The sequence below is a fragment of the Pseudorasbora parva genome, chromosome 13 (assembly GCF_024679245.1).
Source record: "Pseudorasbora parva isolate DD20220531a chromosome 13, ASM2467924v1, whole genome shotgun sequence".
NCBI lineage: Eukaryota > Metazoa > Chordata > Actinopteri > Cypriniformes > Gobionidae > Pseudorasbora > Pseudorasbora parva.
In genome coordinates this window covers 6,052,646-6,068,025 of record NC_090184.1, presented here as the reverse complement: position 1 = coordinate 6,068,025, position 15,380 = coordinate 6,052,646, and the positions used below count along the sequence as shown (strand labels likewise).

The 15,380-nt window shown below is 36.6% G+C and overlaps 1 protein-coding gene across 1 annotated transcript in view; it reads right to left on the bottom strand.

Annotated features, from left to right (window-relative positions):
- The window catches only part of bin3 (bridging integrator 3), a 116,158-nt gene that overhangs the window by 7,882 nt on the left and 92,896 nt on the right, over window positions 1-15,380 (bottom strand). The window contains exons 7-8 of the mRNA XM_067412460.1: window positions 9,924-10,065; window positions 4,140-4,274 (exon numbers count right to left, since the gene is read on the bottom strand). Coding sequence (XP_067268561.1) covers window positions 4,140-4,274; window positions 9,924-10,065 — 277 coding nt within the window. The remainder of the gene's footprint in view (window positions 1-4,139; window positions 4,275-9,923; window positions 10,066-15,380) is intronic.

Sequence of the window (15,380 nt, the reverse complement as noted above, 5' to 3'; positions counted from 1 at the left end):
GCTATGTGGGTAAATCTCACAAAAACAGCCAAGAACATTGTATAAATGTGAAAATAAAATGTATAATGCAGCTACAAAAATAGTAAAGAGTTACATTTTCAACAATAAAAATGATCCCATCCTTTACTCCCACTCAAGCCATCCTAAATGTATATGACATTCTTCTTTCAGGCGAATACAATCAGAGTTATATTAACAAATGTCCCGGCTCTTCCAAACCCTGTCACCTTTAAGTCAGTGTTGTAAAACCGTTATATCCACCGCACTTGAGGACACGTAACTCAGCAGGCGGAGGACAACACAGGTGATCCTTAACACTTTCCAACTGTATGTGTTTCTTAATGCTACTATAAGTTTAAGTCCATGTTTACTGGTGTCCCAAAAAGCATTTGGACACTTGTATGAATGTCATTGCATAAGATTTCCATACAGTATTTTTATGCGAGTATGATTTATATACCTGTTCGACTGGAAAAAATATCATTATCTTCAGTAACATGCACTTTAAAGTTAATAGTTAATGCATTAGTTATTATCCACTATGTAAGCAATAGAAGGACTGCTAAACAAAATGAAACGACAAAACAAAACAGGACACACTGCCAATGACTGCATGCTCTTTACAGAAACACACAAATCAACAAAATTAGGACTGATATGAAGATCCTGAAATGTTCAGAGGTGAATGTGCACATCCTGAAGAAACGACTGTGTGTGTGTTTGGCTTCACCTCTTTCACTACCTTCATTATATTCTAGTGTCTAGCTCTCTCACACACTTTCCTTAAAATAACACACGCACGCACGTCTGAGCTGTGGACATGAGGCAGGATTGTGGGGGTTAATCACATTAGAATGAGGGGAAGTGTGTAGAGTGAGAGAGTGTGTCAGTGCAGCATAAAGGAGTGTTTTTGACTGTGTGTGTGTGTGTTAGGGTTAATCACATTAGATCTGGGTGGAGGGAGCGTCAGCTTTAAAATTTACTACTAGCGTGTGTGCGTGTGAGAGGGTGTTTCTTAAACTTGATTTTTATTGATTTAGATTTTTGGCTTTTTAATTTAACCTTTTATTAAATGAATATCATAAAACTTTTGACCATTACTTTGCTACTATTCATATGTCTTTTATGTATACATTTGGTTTAACATCAGATCCAGACTCAAAATATATAATTGTGTGCATTTAGGATATATAAAAGGGGTCTTATTTGTACAGATTAAAACCAAAGTTGTTTCGCTCAATGGCAGGGGAATTAAGAACACTTTCTAGCCTTAACTATTTCATTCCAGTCATGAGCATACAGTATTACATATGCATACATGTAAAAATATTTTTTTTGTCCCAATATCCATAAAGGACCCACTTTATATTAGGTGGCCTTAACTACTATGTACTAACATTTTAATTAATCATTTGATACAATGCACTTATTGTGTACATACTGGTTTTTACATTATACTTACATTTGAAAAATACCAGAAATTAATCTGTAATTAATTTCTGTAGTTTCATTTGTAATTACACAGTTGGCACTTCCCTTACACCTAACCCTACCCTTAAACTGGCCCATATCACCACACCTGTCTCTAACTCTAGCCGTATCCTCCTCAATATCAGCAAAGGTGTTTTGCAATACAATTAGAAAACAGTAAGTACATTGTACTTATTTTTGTTATGTAAGTACATAGTACTTAAGGCGTCCTAATATAAAGTGGAGCCTACATGATTTGCACAGGTCCTTCTATCACTCATTTATTGTCACATAATCAGCGAGACTTTCATTTATTCTTTTATTGTTATTCCTCATACTTCAGTCTAGATCTTCTATCACCACACTTACACTGCATGCATTATTTGATCAAGTATCTGTTGACGCTCTCTTTGTAGAGTTAACTTTAAATTTTAAGTCCAATTACAATGATAAAATACATAATAACTTAGTTTTATGTGATCCTTTTAAATGGTCATGAAACCCCAAAAGACATTGTTTGAGATGTAAACACATCTGTACAGGCTGCACATCTCTGAAAACACTAAAAGCACTACATACATTTTACCAATAATTGGAAATTGGTTATTTTTATGTTTTCTGAACAATTTCGTTCTTCCGGGTTGAAAAGCAAAGTCGAAGCAACGTCACTGAATGAATGGCAGAAGTGCGCCTTCAGAGTGTGTGACTGGCTGCAGGCACGATTCTACATCAGCCGGCCCTCTGCATTATTCATGAGAACGAGCTTGTTTAACCCAATCACTGCGCAGTATGACACGAGATCGCATTACAGCCGAGAATTCAAACAACAATTGTTGAATTGACAACAATTTAAATGTGTGAATGAGAGTGGTTTCTGCGCAGAACGCTGCAACAGCGCTCATCATGTGGATTATATACAGTAGATCAGATATGGACCAGTTTTTTATGGACAGTGTTGGGGAAAGTAACTTTGAGATGTAATGCATTACACTATTGCATTCCTCCCTTAAAAAGTAACTAAATGAGTTACTTAGTTACTTTTTAAGTAATGTGTTGCGTTACTTTTTCCTCACCTGGGCTGGGCTCAGCTGGTTGTTGTTTTTTTTAAAACAAAAAATTATATTTTTGTGCAAATGTAAAGACCTTTTCATACCAAAATTGAAATAATAAGCCTGCTAATTCACACATGTACAGTAGAGGGCGCAGCGCAGCGCAGCTCAATCAAATCTTACAGCTGTGCTGCCGGTCATTTTTGCTCATGGTTTAACCAAATCATCAAAGGTTAGCAGCAAGACATTGGTCAATAAATATATTGTTTTATTACAATAAATATTTGTTTTATTTAAACAAATAAATCATTGGAGCTTTGTATAGTATTCTGATTTTGCATTTAACTGATTTTATTCATTTTGAGGAGTACTGAATCTTTATTGTGCAAGTGAGATGAATAAACGCTCACATTTAGTCTAGGACTACAATAATGCTTACACAAACCGCCTCAGCACTTGCACTCGAGTTTTCTCAACATGGTGACCGGAGAGCTGTCAGTCAAATAAATGTGAACAAGTAACTTGCATTACTTTTTTGAAAAAGTAACTTAAAATCAAAGTTGAATGTGTTACTTTAAGAAATGTGTTACTTTACTAGTAAATAATGGTAAAGTAAACAAGGTAAATAATGGTAATCTTAAGAATATAAGAATATTAAATATTTGTTTAAAAAAGATTTGTTTCATAACCTATTTCACCGCAAACAGTGCAAAGATGCGTCGTGCCGCTCGGCACTTTGAGATGAATGTGGGACACGAGCTGGATAAACACCGTCTCGAATATCTTCATCTTCATGTTTTCTCCTGATGTAGCAAAGCAGCACTTGTGGTAAAACGTCTAAAGAGCGAATTTTATCTTCCACAGGGTCAAGATATTTAGGCTGTTTGATCATGCACTGCTAGAGAAAACGAAACGGTCACCGTCCCAGCCCTATTCAGATACACAGAAGACAATGATGTAGACCTAAATTCAAAGAAGGATGGGCAAAGATAACTATACCTTTCTTCTTTCTGTGTTAAACTGACGTGTCGTTTGTTCAGAGACTAGTGGTCTTAAATGTTATTAGACCTTTTAAATGTTCTACCGCGTTTCTCCATTGCTTTGGCAGTTTGATATTATACAGGGTTAGATTTTATAATGCATCGAGCTGCCCTCTCTCTGTAGTCATTTTAATATTCATGTCTGTATAATATGTGTTTTGCAGGTCTGTGTTGTATTGGTTGTTGTCTCCCCTCTTTCTTCCTCACTCCCACTTTTCCAGAGTTTTACACGGCCATTTCTAAAGACGTTTGCAACTCTGAGGTGTGAACGACCAGGCTAAAACAGCGAGGTTTCATGACACTTTAAATCCTTGCTGCCTGATTGACTTTTCTACTGTCTGCAAGTCTTCCAAATCTAAATGACCATTTATTTTAGTATTTTGGAAGGGTAACGAGTTGTGCAGAAAGAAGAGTGGAGAGAAGAATGAAGGGAAGAGTGGATGGATGCAGTCTGGGAGAACTGGGGAAGGAGTTTTAGTGTTGTGAATGATAGCGCATGTACAAAGAAAATCTGATATGATCCACATCACTGATTGGATGTTTTTTTTTTGCTACTGAGCTGGGAACATCTGACGCTCACCTGAGCTCGTATCAGAGCCTCAAAGCTGGGCTGAAAGTAGTCGATGCGGCTGTTGTAGAACTTGGGCATCTCGTCCAACAGCTGCTTGTTCTTGGCTTCAAAGTCTTCCCTGACAGGCTTCAGTTCTTCCCTGGCCTAAAAGCAGAACACAAACACGTAATGCAGCAATGAACAAAACCAGGACTTGCCAATTATTCAAGCATGTGTATCATTAGACAACACACACACACACACATATATATATTACATGAGGCCAGGGTATTTTCAAGGGTGTGGAGGTGGGGAAGAGCGATATTCATGATGCAATCACCAATCAGCACAGCGGAAGGGAGGGGAAAGCGGCCCATAAGTGCTGATCTTTGCTAGGACGTGACCTTCTTTCTATATATGACACATGACGTGAGTAAATGTGACTGTGCGCACACACTTTATCAGTGCGTCTATCCTCTACGGCCCTGCTGAAGTCCTTCAGTGTGTGTGTGTGTGTGGGCGACGGGCTGCACATGTATGTTGAAGTTTTCCAGGTACCCGTTTGTATCTGTCTGCACACATACAGTCCTTCACATGTCAATATACACATGCATAATGACCCAGAAGTGTGCAACAAAAAGAACAAACAATTATTGTTTGCCCATGTGCGCTGAATCGTGTTACCGTGTGCGAACGCACGCGTGTGCGAAACCCAATTATCCCACAGCGTGTGTTGAGCGCAGCCTCTTGAAAAAGTGCAGCTGAGTTGAGAGGCTGTTTCTCTTGCGTGGGTGAGTTCGCTCGCATGTATACATGTGCTCTGAATACTTCTGCACCCATCCAGCCCAGCTTCTTTCACTTGTTGCTGCGTGCTAAAAAAATCCCACCAGAACTATAAGAGAGTGAACGGATTATAATAAACTTGATGACGCTCGGTCAGATCAAAACTCACTGATGACCTTTGTGTCTTTCTGAGTCCCAGCTGAAGTCTGCATGGAATCAAAACTGACCCCATTCATGCTCACACTTAGATTATAGTCCGATTCTCACTAGTAACTAAATATTAACTACGACTTTTGTCTCAATAAACTCCAAATCACTGCTTATTAATAGTTAGTAAGGGAGTTAAGTTTAGGTATTGTGTAGGATTATGGGTTGTAGAATATGGTCTTGCAGAATAAGGCATTAATATGAGCTTTATGAGTACTAATAAACAGCCAATAGCCTACTAATATGCATGTTAATGAGCAACTAGTTAAAAGTGAGAACTGGACTCTAAGCTAAAGTGTTACCCCGTTCACTTTCTGAAAACACATTGGGAACTATATCCTGTTTCACTCCAATATATGTCATGCCACAGAAGTAAAATGAGTTGTGACATGTCATTCCACATGGACTTTAAAGGGGAAAAAAAGATGAAATGATGTCTGGTAATATATGTGCTTAAATCCTAAATACAACCAATAGCTCAAACGTATTTGAACATATAACCTCAACTCTTTCCAGGCCATTGGCAAAATGTTCTGGCTTTCCATGTTTTCACTGTGATATTGTAGGGGGCGCTATTACACATCTTCCTGATCAAAACACATGCGAAGAAGCAGCAGACACAAGCAATAGGATATGTAATGAATATGTAAAATATCGAATATGTAAAATAATGCGATCATCAACATTTAAACAGCATTTAAATGAACTGACTATCTAGGACGAGCTATAGGACTGTGAAACTTTGGGGGTCCATCTACATCTGTGTTTTGATCATCGGTCTGAATCCCATATAGGCGCAATCTTTGACAAAAACAATTTTCTTGGCTTTATTTTCCTCAATTAAAAATAAAATAAAAATTATGAAACTTGCTCACATTCAAGGGTTGATAAAAAAAAAGAATGCATGAAGCTAGAATACATTTTTATTTATTTTTTTAAAGCAGAGGCTCTGATCTTTCTTTTAATATAAAAAAGGTGTGTTCAGATATTCATACAACAAAATATTCTGGGGACCATGGCATTCTTGTGAAAATGATCAAAAACCCTGGGTTTGGCCCGCAACTATTTAAAAAAAAAAAAAAAGCCTAGCAAAAATAATGGTCTACTACAGCAAAAATGCCAAGTAGACTCAATATCTAGTATTAAAAATATTGTATTTTGTTAGCAATTATTTGTCTACACCTTTTCGCTACATGTTTGTGGCGGACATGACTTTAAATTCTATACCTCCTTGGACCGCCGCTCCAAAAATAATACATTTATTGCAGGGTGAATTTTAAGTGAGTGTCATAGGGAAGAGTTTCATTTTAAAAACCTGTCCTAATAAAGATTTGTGCTGAAAATTCACACTCGGAGCAAACAAGCCTTAAGATGTGTGATTCATCCATACACAAGCTGTCAGAATAAACCTTATGAAAATAAGCAACTGTATCTGGCCTATTAAGATAGACTATAATGTGATGAAGGAAATAAACTGAATGGCAATATTTGAACACTCATTATAGGAGGAGGAGGAATGGCCGCCCCAGTTTTGAGTTAAAAGATCCAATCATCGGTTACACTTTATTTCCATGGTCCCCTTTAGTCGTTATATTAACTATGAATAACTTTGCAACTACATGTCCATTAACTTTCATTAGAGTATTAGTCTGTTAAGTTCGGGTCAGTAGAATAAGTTGACATCAGGGCCGGCTCTAGGTCTTTGGTTGCCCTAGGCGAGATGGAGTTTTGCGCCCCCCACCCCTCCCCACTCACTTTTATCGTCTCTATTCTAATTCAGCACATGTCTTTTTTCCTAGGCCTAACCCAGAAGCACTTATTATTAAACACGTTCGACGCTTTATTTCCACTTTTCAAACATTTTCTCACTTTTTATTGAAAATAAATGCCTTTCCGATCTGATATGTGATGGGAAAAGGGAATAGAGCGAGTGTGGTAAAAGGCAGGATCGAACCTCTGATCGAGATGCATCAAATCTTGATGCCATGCGACTTACCACTACACTACAGCCACTGTAAAGAATTTAATGAACACAGCATATTTGTGTTTAATGTAAATAATATGGCGTCTATCGTTAGGCTGCTCCAGTAAAAAAAAAAAAAAAAAAAAAAAACGAGAGGCCGTATTTATTTCCTTCCGACGCCCACGTAGAGAGCGTTTGTACTTTTTATAAATAAAATGCATACGTTACATTCATAACCAACTGGACTTTTTATATTTAAATGACATCCATGTAGGTTATTGTAGATTATTGTCAGTGAAGTTATGTTTGCAATACGTATAGTAATTATGTAGAAAACTAGCAAGTGATAGCTTAGTGACAATATTAATAATATTTATAAAATAAATATTAGTTGATAAGATTGATACTAAGTAATTTTATTTAGTTTGACAACTTATTGGCTGAGATAAGAAGACTAACCTCTATACTGGGCTTTCTTTTGATTTTCTTCCTTTCTTTTTTCTCTTTTTCCATCCCTGTGCGTGGTTTAGGCGCCTCATTTTTGATGAACGCGCAAGATGAGCACTGCCTGACCTAACGCCTGAACTGATAATCAATAATCACCATCAATTCAATCTAATAATCAGGTTGATAAGTAATTAAACGTGTGGCTGAGGGGGCACCCTATGACGATCATGTTTAATGAACATTATGTTGTATTTCGCTTGTTCCGATTCTATGCTTAATGGGAAGTAATGGGCGGCACTAGAGTGCGCTCGCGCCCCTAACACAATTGTCGCCCTAGGCGACCGCCTAGCTCGCCTATAGCAAACGCCGGCCCTGGTTGACATGCATTTGAAAAGAGACTTACGCCCCATTTACAACGCATGGTTCAAGTGACCCAATTCAGATTTTTCTCTCTCTTGTGGCACCGATCGGATGAGACATGTAAACTTGTAAGCAGGAAAAAAACGCATGAATTCTGATATCCTCAGATTGGATTCAGGCCTCACTCATATTATGTGGGAATAAATCAATATGATTTGGATATGTGCATTAGCATCTGCCATGTAAGCGGTCAAATCGGACATTCCCCAGTGAACACGAGTCACTGAAAAAGGGACGGAGGCGAATGACGTGGACACAAACTGCGATCAAGGGCTCTCCTCTTTTTTCTCTGCCTTACGAGAGGAATGTTTTACTGAGCTTTAAAGATTACACATTAAAACATTAAATAATAACTCCGTTTTGCTTCCTTTTCAGGGTCAGAATGTCTTGGGCTGTTACGCCAGCATATAATGTTGCTTTTAAAAGATGAAGTTTGCAGGTCATCAAAAAATATAGTCACCAAATCGGATATGTGCATCAAGACCTGCAGTGTAAATGTGGCCTTATAGTCAGTCTGTTAGGGAGCATCAAAATAAAGTGTTAGTAGATATTAAGCAGACAGTCAACTAATACTCTAATGAGAGTTAGTTAACATGTAGTTGCAAAGTTACTTTTAGTTAGTGGAATGTCTATGGTCCATGGAAGTGTTGGGCAATTTAATAATTTTATTTAATGTGTCTGTTACAGTAATTAATTACACAAATAATTAAACTGATTTTAATGAACAACATGCACATCTATAAGGTCAGGCTTTAGTTAAGTATTAGTTGCTTGTATTTAGGATTGGTTCATAAGCTTGCCAATCGATTAAATACCGATCTCGATTGAATTAGATTTAAAATCAATTCATTTTGGATATCAGGTACAGTGCATGTCTTAACTAAAACAATCTTAACTAATGCTATAAAAAATATATATTATATAATTTTTTTAAACAAATATTTACATTGCACACAAGGCAGTTTTTATAATAATGTTTAATGACAATCATGTTTCTACTGTAATTTTGTTTAAATTATGGCTTTTCGGGCAGATTTATTAAAATATACATACATTTAATTACAGGTTAAAAATAAGTCAGCAGCTATTTGCACCATGTAAATAGTAAAATATGTGATTTATACTATAAGTAAAAATAGCATTATTTTCTCTGCAATACGTGTAAATAGTAGTTTATAAGTACTAATACTAAGGCAATTTACACTTATAAATAGTGGCAAATACTATTTGCACCTCAGTCTTATACATAAACGGCATGCAATAATTGTAAAAAATGTGCTCCACACGGCTCCGGGGGGTTAATAAAGGAATTCTGAAGCAAATCCATGGGTGTGTAAGAAAATATCCATATTTAACACGGTATAAAGTAAAACATGGTGGCCTTTATTAACTCCCCGGAGCCATGTGGACTGGAGTATGTTTATAATGGATGGATGCACTTTTTTGAGCTTCAAACTCATGGGCCACATTTACTGCCATTATAAAGCTTGAAAGCATCAGGATATTTATTAACATAATTCTGACTGTATTCATCAGAAAGAAGAAAGTCATATACACCTAGGATGACTTGAGGTGAGTAAATCATGGTATAATTTTCATTTTTAAAGTGAACTAATCCTTTAACGACGTGCAATGTACTGAAATATATGCAACGTGTAAGACGCAGACATTAAAATGAAGAGTTACTGATTTGAGCTAAAGAAACAATTGCGGTACTAATGCGATCAGATTTACTCCTGATCGAATCAGATAATCAGTTTGAGTTCTGTCTTTCTCCATTCAGACAAACAGGAGCTGTTTGTTTTATCTACATAGAAAGCAGCTACCTGGGGCGTTACCAAGATCACCGCTGAGTGAACTGACTCGCATTAAAGGATTTTTGTTATTATTAGGAGATCAGTCACTTGTTGAAAAATGAACGCCTGAAATTGCAAATTGCATTTGTGTCGGAAAGGAAGTCCTGCCTTTCATTTAGATGATGGAACTGGCTGTACCTGATGGAGTTTGACCATGATGGGCCCTGTCTTCTCTTTTTCTTCATACTTCTCCACTTTAGACTGGAGTCTCTTATAATCTTGAAGAGCCTGTTCCCTGCGTTTTACTGCCATGTTCAGACTGGGAAACACACTGCTGTACCTAAACACACACAACACATAAACAAGGGAAAATCATCACATAACAGGCAAGCGGTACTAGGCAAATCATCAAGACAAAGATGAATTACAAAAGTTAGAAAAAAAGTTACAGTTAGAAAAGATTTACACCGATATTTCCTATGTTTGCATTATGCACGAGCCCATGTGTTTTGTTTCTATGATGAGAGCAATCGTAGCGGTCAACCTCTAGAGAAATGTCACCATGAGGTAGTTCACCGATTTACAACTTTGCATTTCAGTTCATAATTTTAAAAGTGTAAATCATTTTTTCTGCTTCTCTGCTTCCCCCTCTGGAGGAGTTATGGCATTTTCATAACAACAGGTTGAAGGGTCTAAAACAAAACCTTGATTTGTGGCATACTTGACTGATTATATAATTATCATTATATATATCATCATCATTATCAGCATTATATATTACAAATGAGCGTTTTCTAAGGCCAGGGGTTCTCAACGTTAGTCTGTGACCCACTGCAAGGGGGTCCACAAAATAATTTGCAATGCCATATAATTCGTCACGTTTTTTTTTATCATTATCAAAGTGACTAATTCAATTCCCGTCAAATAAGCAAAATGTAGACACTTAAAGGTTGCTATATGTTTTATGTATATGCGACAAGCAGGCAATAATCAGTGCTGAGCTGTGTTAAATTTTCTGTTGCGTGCTTCAGGAAGAAGTTCACAGAGACAGAACGGCAAGCGCAATTAATTTGTTTTCTTTATTTTACAAAATTATGACATTTGCTGTTTTGCACAAGTAAAAATATACCCTTTACCATTTTGAATGATGGCTTGCTCTTATCCCGAGTATTTTAAGTTGTTTCCGCTGATATAAGTGATCGTGACATCAAAAAACATATCAGATCTTCTCACACTGCTAACTTGACATTGCAGCCTTTTAACAGACAAATAAACATAGAAAAGTTATTCAGTTATTCATTTAATTTGCCTGCTGTAGACTGTGACGCTCAAGGTGAGCATGCCGTGAGTTAACTTTTTTTTAGTACATGACGGGTGCTGTTTTGAGTGAATATTGGGGCACGAGTGAAATACAAAGTCTTCTTAACATAATAAATAATGGTTTAGCAATCAAACGTTACACAGCGACTAACACCTCATTTATTGAAGCAATTCATGCCGAATGAGAGGTGCGAAAGCAGGTTCAGTTTCCCTTTAAATAAGTTTGCTATAGTCTTGCCATTTAAAATCACTTTAAAAATCACACAATAACAGCGTCTCTTTCTCTCTCATCTCACCGAGAAGCGAGTGACACACAAACCCTCCTCCCCTCACCCACTTGCTTTATTTACTCCAGATGAATATTGTTGGTGTTACAGGGCTTGAATTTAGTGTGTATTGCTAATTTTACTTGTTTTTTTCTCACACCCAAAGTGCACGCACATAAAACTACCTCTCAGCACAACACTTTAAAGAGTTTTAATCGCTGCTTATTGCACTTATAGAATATATAATATAATAATAATATAAAAAAAAAAAATCAGGTGTTAAAGTGACAGCTGCCTAATAAACCTGCTGCCAAATTATGATATATCTGTATGGCAGTTTTTCCTCAAGGTATACATGTCAAAATGGTGAAAATGCTGAGTGGCTAGTAACTTTGGAAAAACACTAATCACAGTAGCTGGTGAGCAAAAAAGTTAATGACACTATTTTTTTGATACATGTGTGAAGAGTGTTAGAGTTAGTTAACACATTGTTTTATTTAACAGTATTTTTCATTATTTCTGAATCTATTAATAAAATGCAACTTATTTTCTGGAAATATGGTAAATAATAAAATTGAGCTGTATATTATTTAAAAGTACATTTACAATGGGGCTGTTTGCACTAATAAATCAATCATTTTATGTTCATACCCCTCACCCACATTAACCTTTAGTCACCATTATAATTATGAGGGGGTATAAGTGGCCAATGACTGCAAAAAAAAAAAAAACTTGTTTCTAGGCCACTGATTTAACCGGAGTTCACATCATCCTAAAAATATTTGTCGAAAATATCCGTGCATTCCTTCAGGTGTTAAACTTACTTTAACTGAAATATTACATAGTGCTTCATAGTGTACATGGAGAGAAAATCAATAGTGTGTTGAACACTGCGAACAGAACGTGTGTCACGAAACCACAGTGTTTTTGTTCAGACAATCGTTTAATAATGTAAGGAGTTTGTTGATGTAGCATTAGCCCATTTTAACAGGATCACTTAATTACAGTCACACAAAAGGCACGGAGGCTTTTCATTTGGATTCTTGTATTGTTTCTATTGCAAATGAAAATATAATCTCTGGGTGAGAAGCCTGGTCTCAGGAAACTAAAAATAGGAAAACTCTAAACTGTAACTTAGCAACAGAGTCGGCCGCTTTGGTTTGAGGCCTGACTGCGTTTCGACTTCACATCGCCTGGGAGCGCGAGGAACAGTACAAACGCATGACCCACACCGTTTTGTTCTTTGTAACTACTGAAAAAGCTACGAGCTTCGCAGTAGGAGGACAGTTTTAAGGTCAAGGAGCTATAAATGTATGTTCTTATGTGCATTATTTGGGGGATTTAGGTGAAGAAACTCTGTTAGGTGAATCTGTAGGTCATCTGCAGTCGACTGTGCGCGATGCATGAAAGATGCTACTGGCAATAAGTGGGAGAAGATGCGATCCGGAGTATAGTGGCCTCTGATTAAACTAATGGCAAACATTGCAAATTGAATGGGTGACACTTACAGAGGATGTTAATTCATTACTAAAGGCCTGTTCACACCAAGATATATATATAACGAAAGCAGCAGAGAGAAAGACAGCCAATCAGAATCCATCCTGCTTTAAAGAGCTTGAACGTTTAAAGTAGCAGACGACAAAATTACAGCATTTGCTTAAAAGAAACAGCATGATATTATGGTGTGGATGCTAGAATACAAAAGTTAACTTTATATGTATCCTTCTTGGTGGAAAGCCTACTTGAATAAAACAGAAAAAATATTCTTAATAACAATAAAACAATACATAGCTGGAAGAAAGCAAAATTTACATTTAATGAAATAATATTCAGGAAATAATGGATTTTATACATAGAGATTTGATTAGCTCAGAAGTGGAAATGGACAAAACTGAAGAAATTAATCATGGTTATACTTTTTCCCTTTTTTGTATGACAAGCACTAATATTTAATAAAAAACAAGTTCTTAAATTGCCCTTTATTGTGCTATTTTAAAGTTTCCTAATTTAGTTTAGAAGGTCTTCTACAGCAGGTTTACATGCGTGAAAGGTCAAAAAACACTTTCATTTTCTCATAACATACATTGCTCATTACTGCAATGTTCAATGATTCTCAAGTGATTCGTCGGATGAATCTCTCTCAATCCCTCCTTTCAGCCAGCCTGCTCTGATTGGCCAGATGGCCAAGTCTGTTGTGATTGGTCTACCGCATACAGCGGCCATCACCATAACTGAACTCCAGCTCGGTCCGGAGGCTTCCTAAAGCTCAGCGATGTACACACTATAAAGAAAGTAACAATAACGTCGATTTTACACCAAACCCAGAGCAAGTCTTAATCGATTATGAAACATTGCAAGAGCTAGTAACTGAGCCTGAACCTTGAGCAGGAAGTCTCTCAGTGATGCGACTCAGTTTGAGCTACATTATGGGATGTTTCAATTAGATTTCCTCACCATCAGCATTAAAGCTACACTGTGTAACTTTTTTAGTTTATTCTTAGCTAAAACACTAAAATATATGTGCTCATTAATGTACATTTACTTCTTTCACGTAATAAAGTATTCTCGTAAGTTTATAATATACCATTGAAAATACATACGGGTGAGGGGTTCGAATGCCGGTCGCCATGTTGCTCCTCCATCTTGAAAGTACATTAGCCAAAGAGGGACATACCCATAAATTCAAGCTTTGGTCTTTCGCGTTTTAACACTCGATGGCACCATAAATATATATACGTATACATATCTATGGATGGCACCGTGTCGAATGTGAAGAGAGGGATTGCCATGTTAATATTGGACTAAATCGGCCACCGTAGGAGTTAAAATGAAATCAGAATTGAGAGGAACTGGATGGTCATAAACTTTTCACCGCTAGATGGGGGAAAATATCACACAGTGTAGCTTTAACAAGAGCATGTCCATCAACGGAACCTGTGTGTGTCTGTGTTTTATTTTATTTATTTATTGCGGTGCACCTACGGGAGCTGTATCAATAGAGCATACGTTAGCCCAGCACTAACAGGAATGACTGATGTAACCTTTATCTTTGCTCAAAGTAGTAAGAACAACAGACGATCTGCATTAATAGACACAGTTTTAGGTAATAGTGGCCCACAGCTGATGAGCAGAAGTGTTTCAGTGAGACAGTGATAATGTGAGTTAGCCGGTTATCCAGATACCTACACAATATGAAACACAATAAGCAGATTGTAAAGCACAGCGTCTTCTCGACATGTAATGCTATCCAGTATCCACAGGAATCAGCTGCAGTGTTTGAGGGGGTTCAAGGTTTCCCTGCTGTCTGCATACTCAATAAGTGGACAGAAATATGCTAATGTTTCTTGACGCTACAAAGATTTAACTTTATATGCGCTGCACTTTCAGATTTAAAACTTTGCAGGATGTTTTCATTCACTTGGAACTGTTACAATCCATAATAGTGGCATTTTAAAGTATAATGTCAACATTCAGTTCAGAAGGGTTCATTTTCATTCAGATTAGAAATCATGAAATTAATACTGATTATTTTATTCTATTGACAGTAAAAATAAATCTGAATATAGTTCTGTGAAAAGTGTTTTATTGCATCATAATTAATAGGTTTCATCATCTTTGATACATATTTTGATTTGTTTCCACAAAAGAGGTTTATATGAAAAAATTCTCTGTAAAAGCTGCTTAGTAACAAGTTTTATCCAAATTACTTATTACATCATTAGTGCATAGAAAGGTCTCAATAAAAAAAAAGAATAAATCATTTTGCTTCTGAAAGTAACAACATAAAAGCCAGCTCCAAACAAAAAATATTTTTTTTCTTTTTCTTTTTTAATCTCATCTATGAAAACCTATTAACAAATATAGCTGCCTTTTGTTTTAGGAAGGAGTTCGCTTGCAAGGGGATCATGGTATTTAGTGGTCCTTGGTATTAAAATGTTTAAAAGACCTAGTAGATTCAAATTTGGACTTGTATCCAAAGCTTTGCAAGTTCTAGCTCTGTAAGATGTGATCAGTAACATTAGTTAAGAAAGTAATGAGCTACAGAAGGTGAAAGTAGAATGAGAGAGAG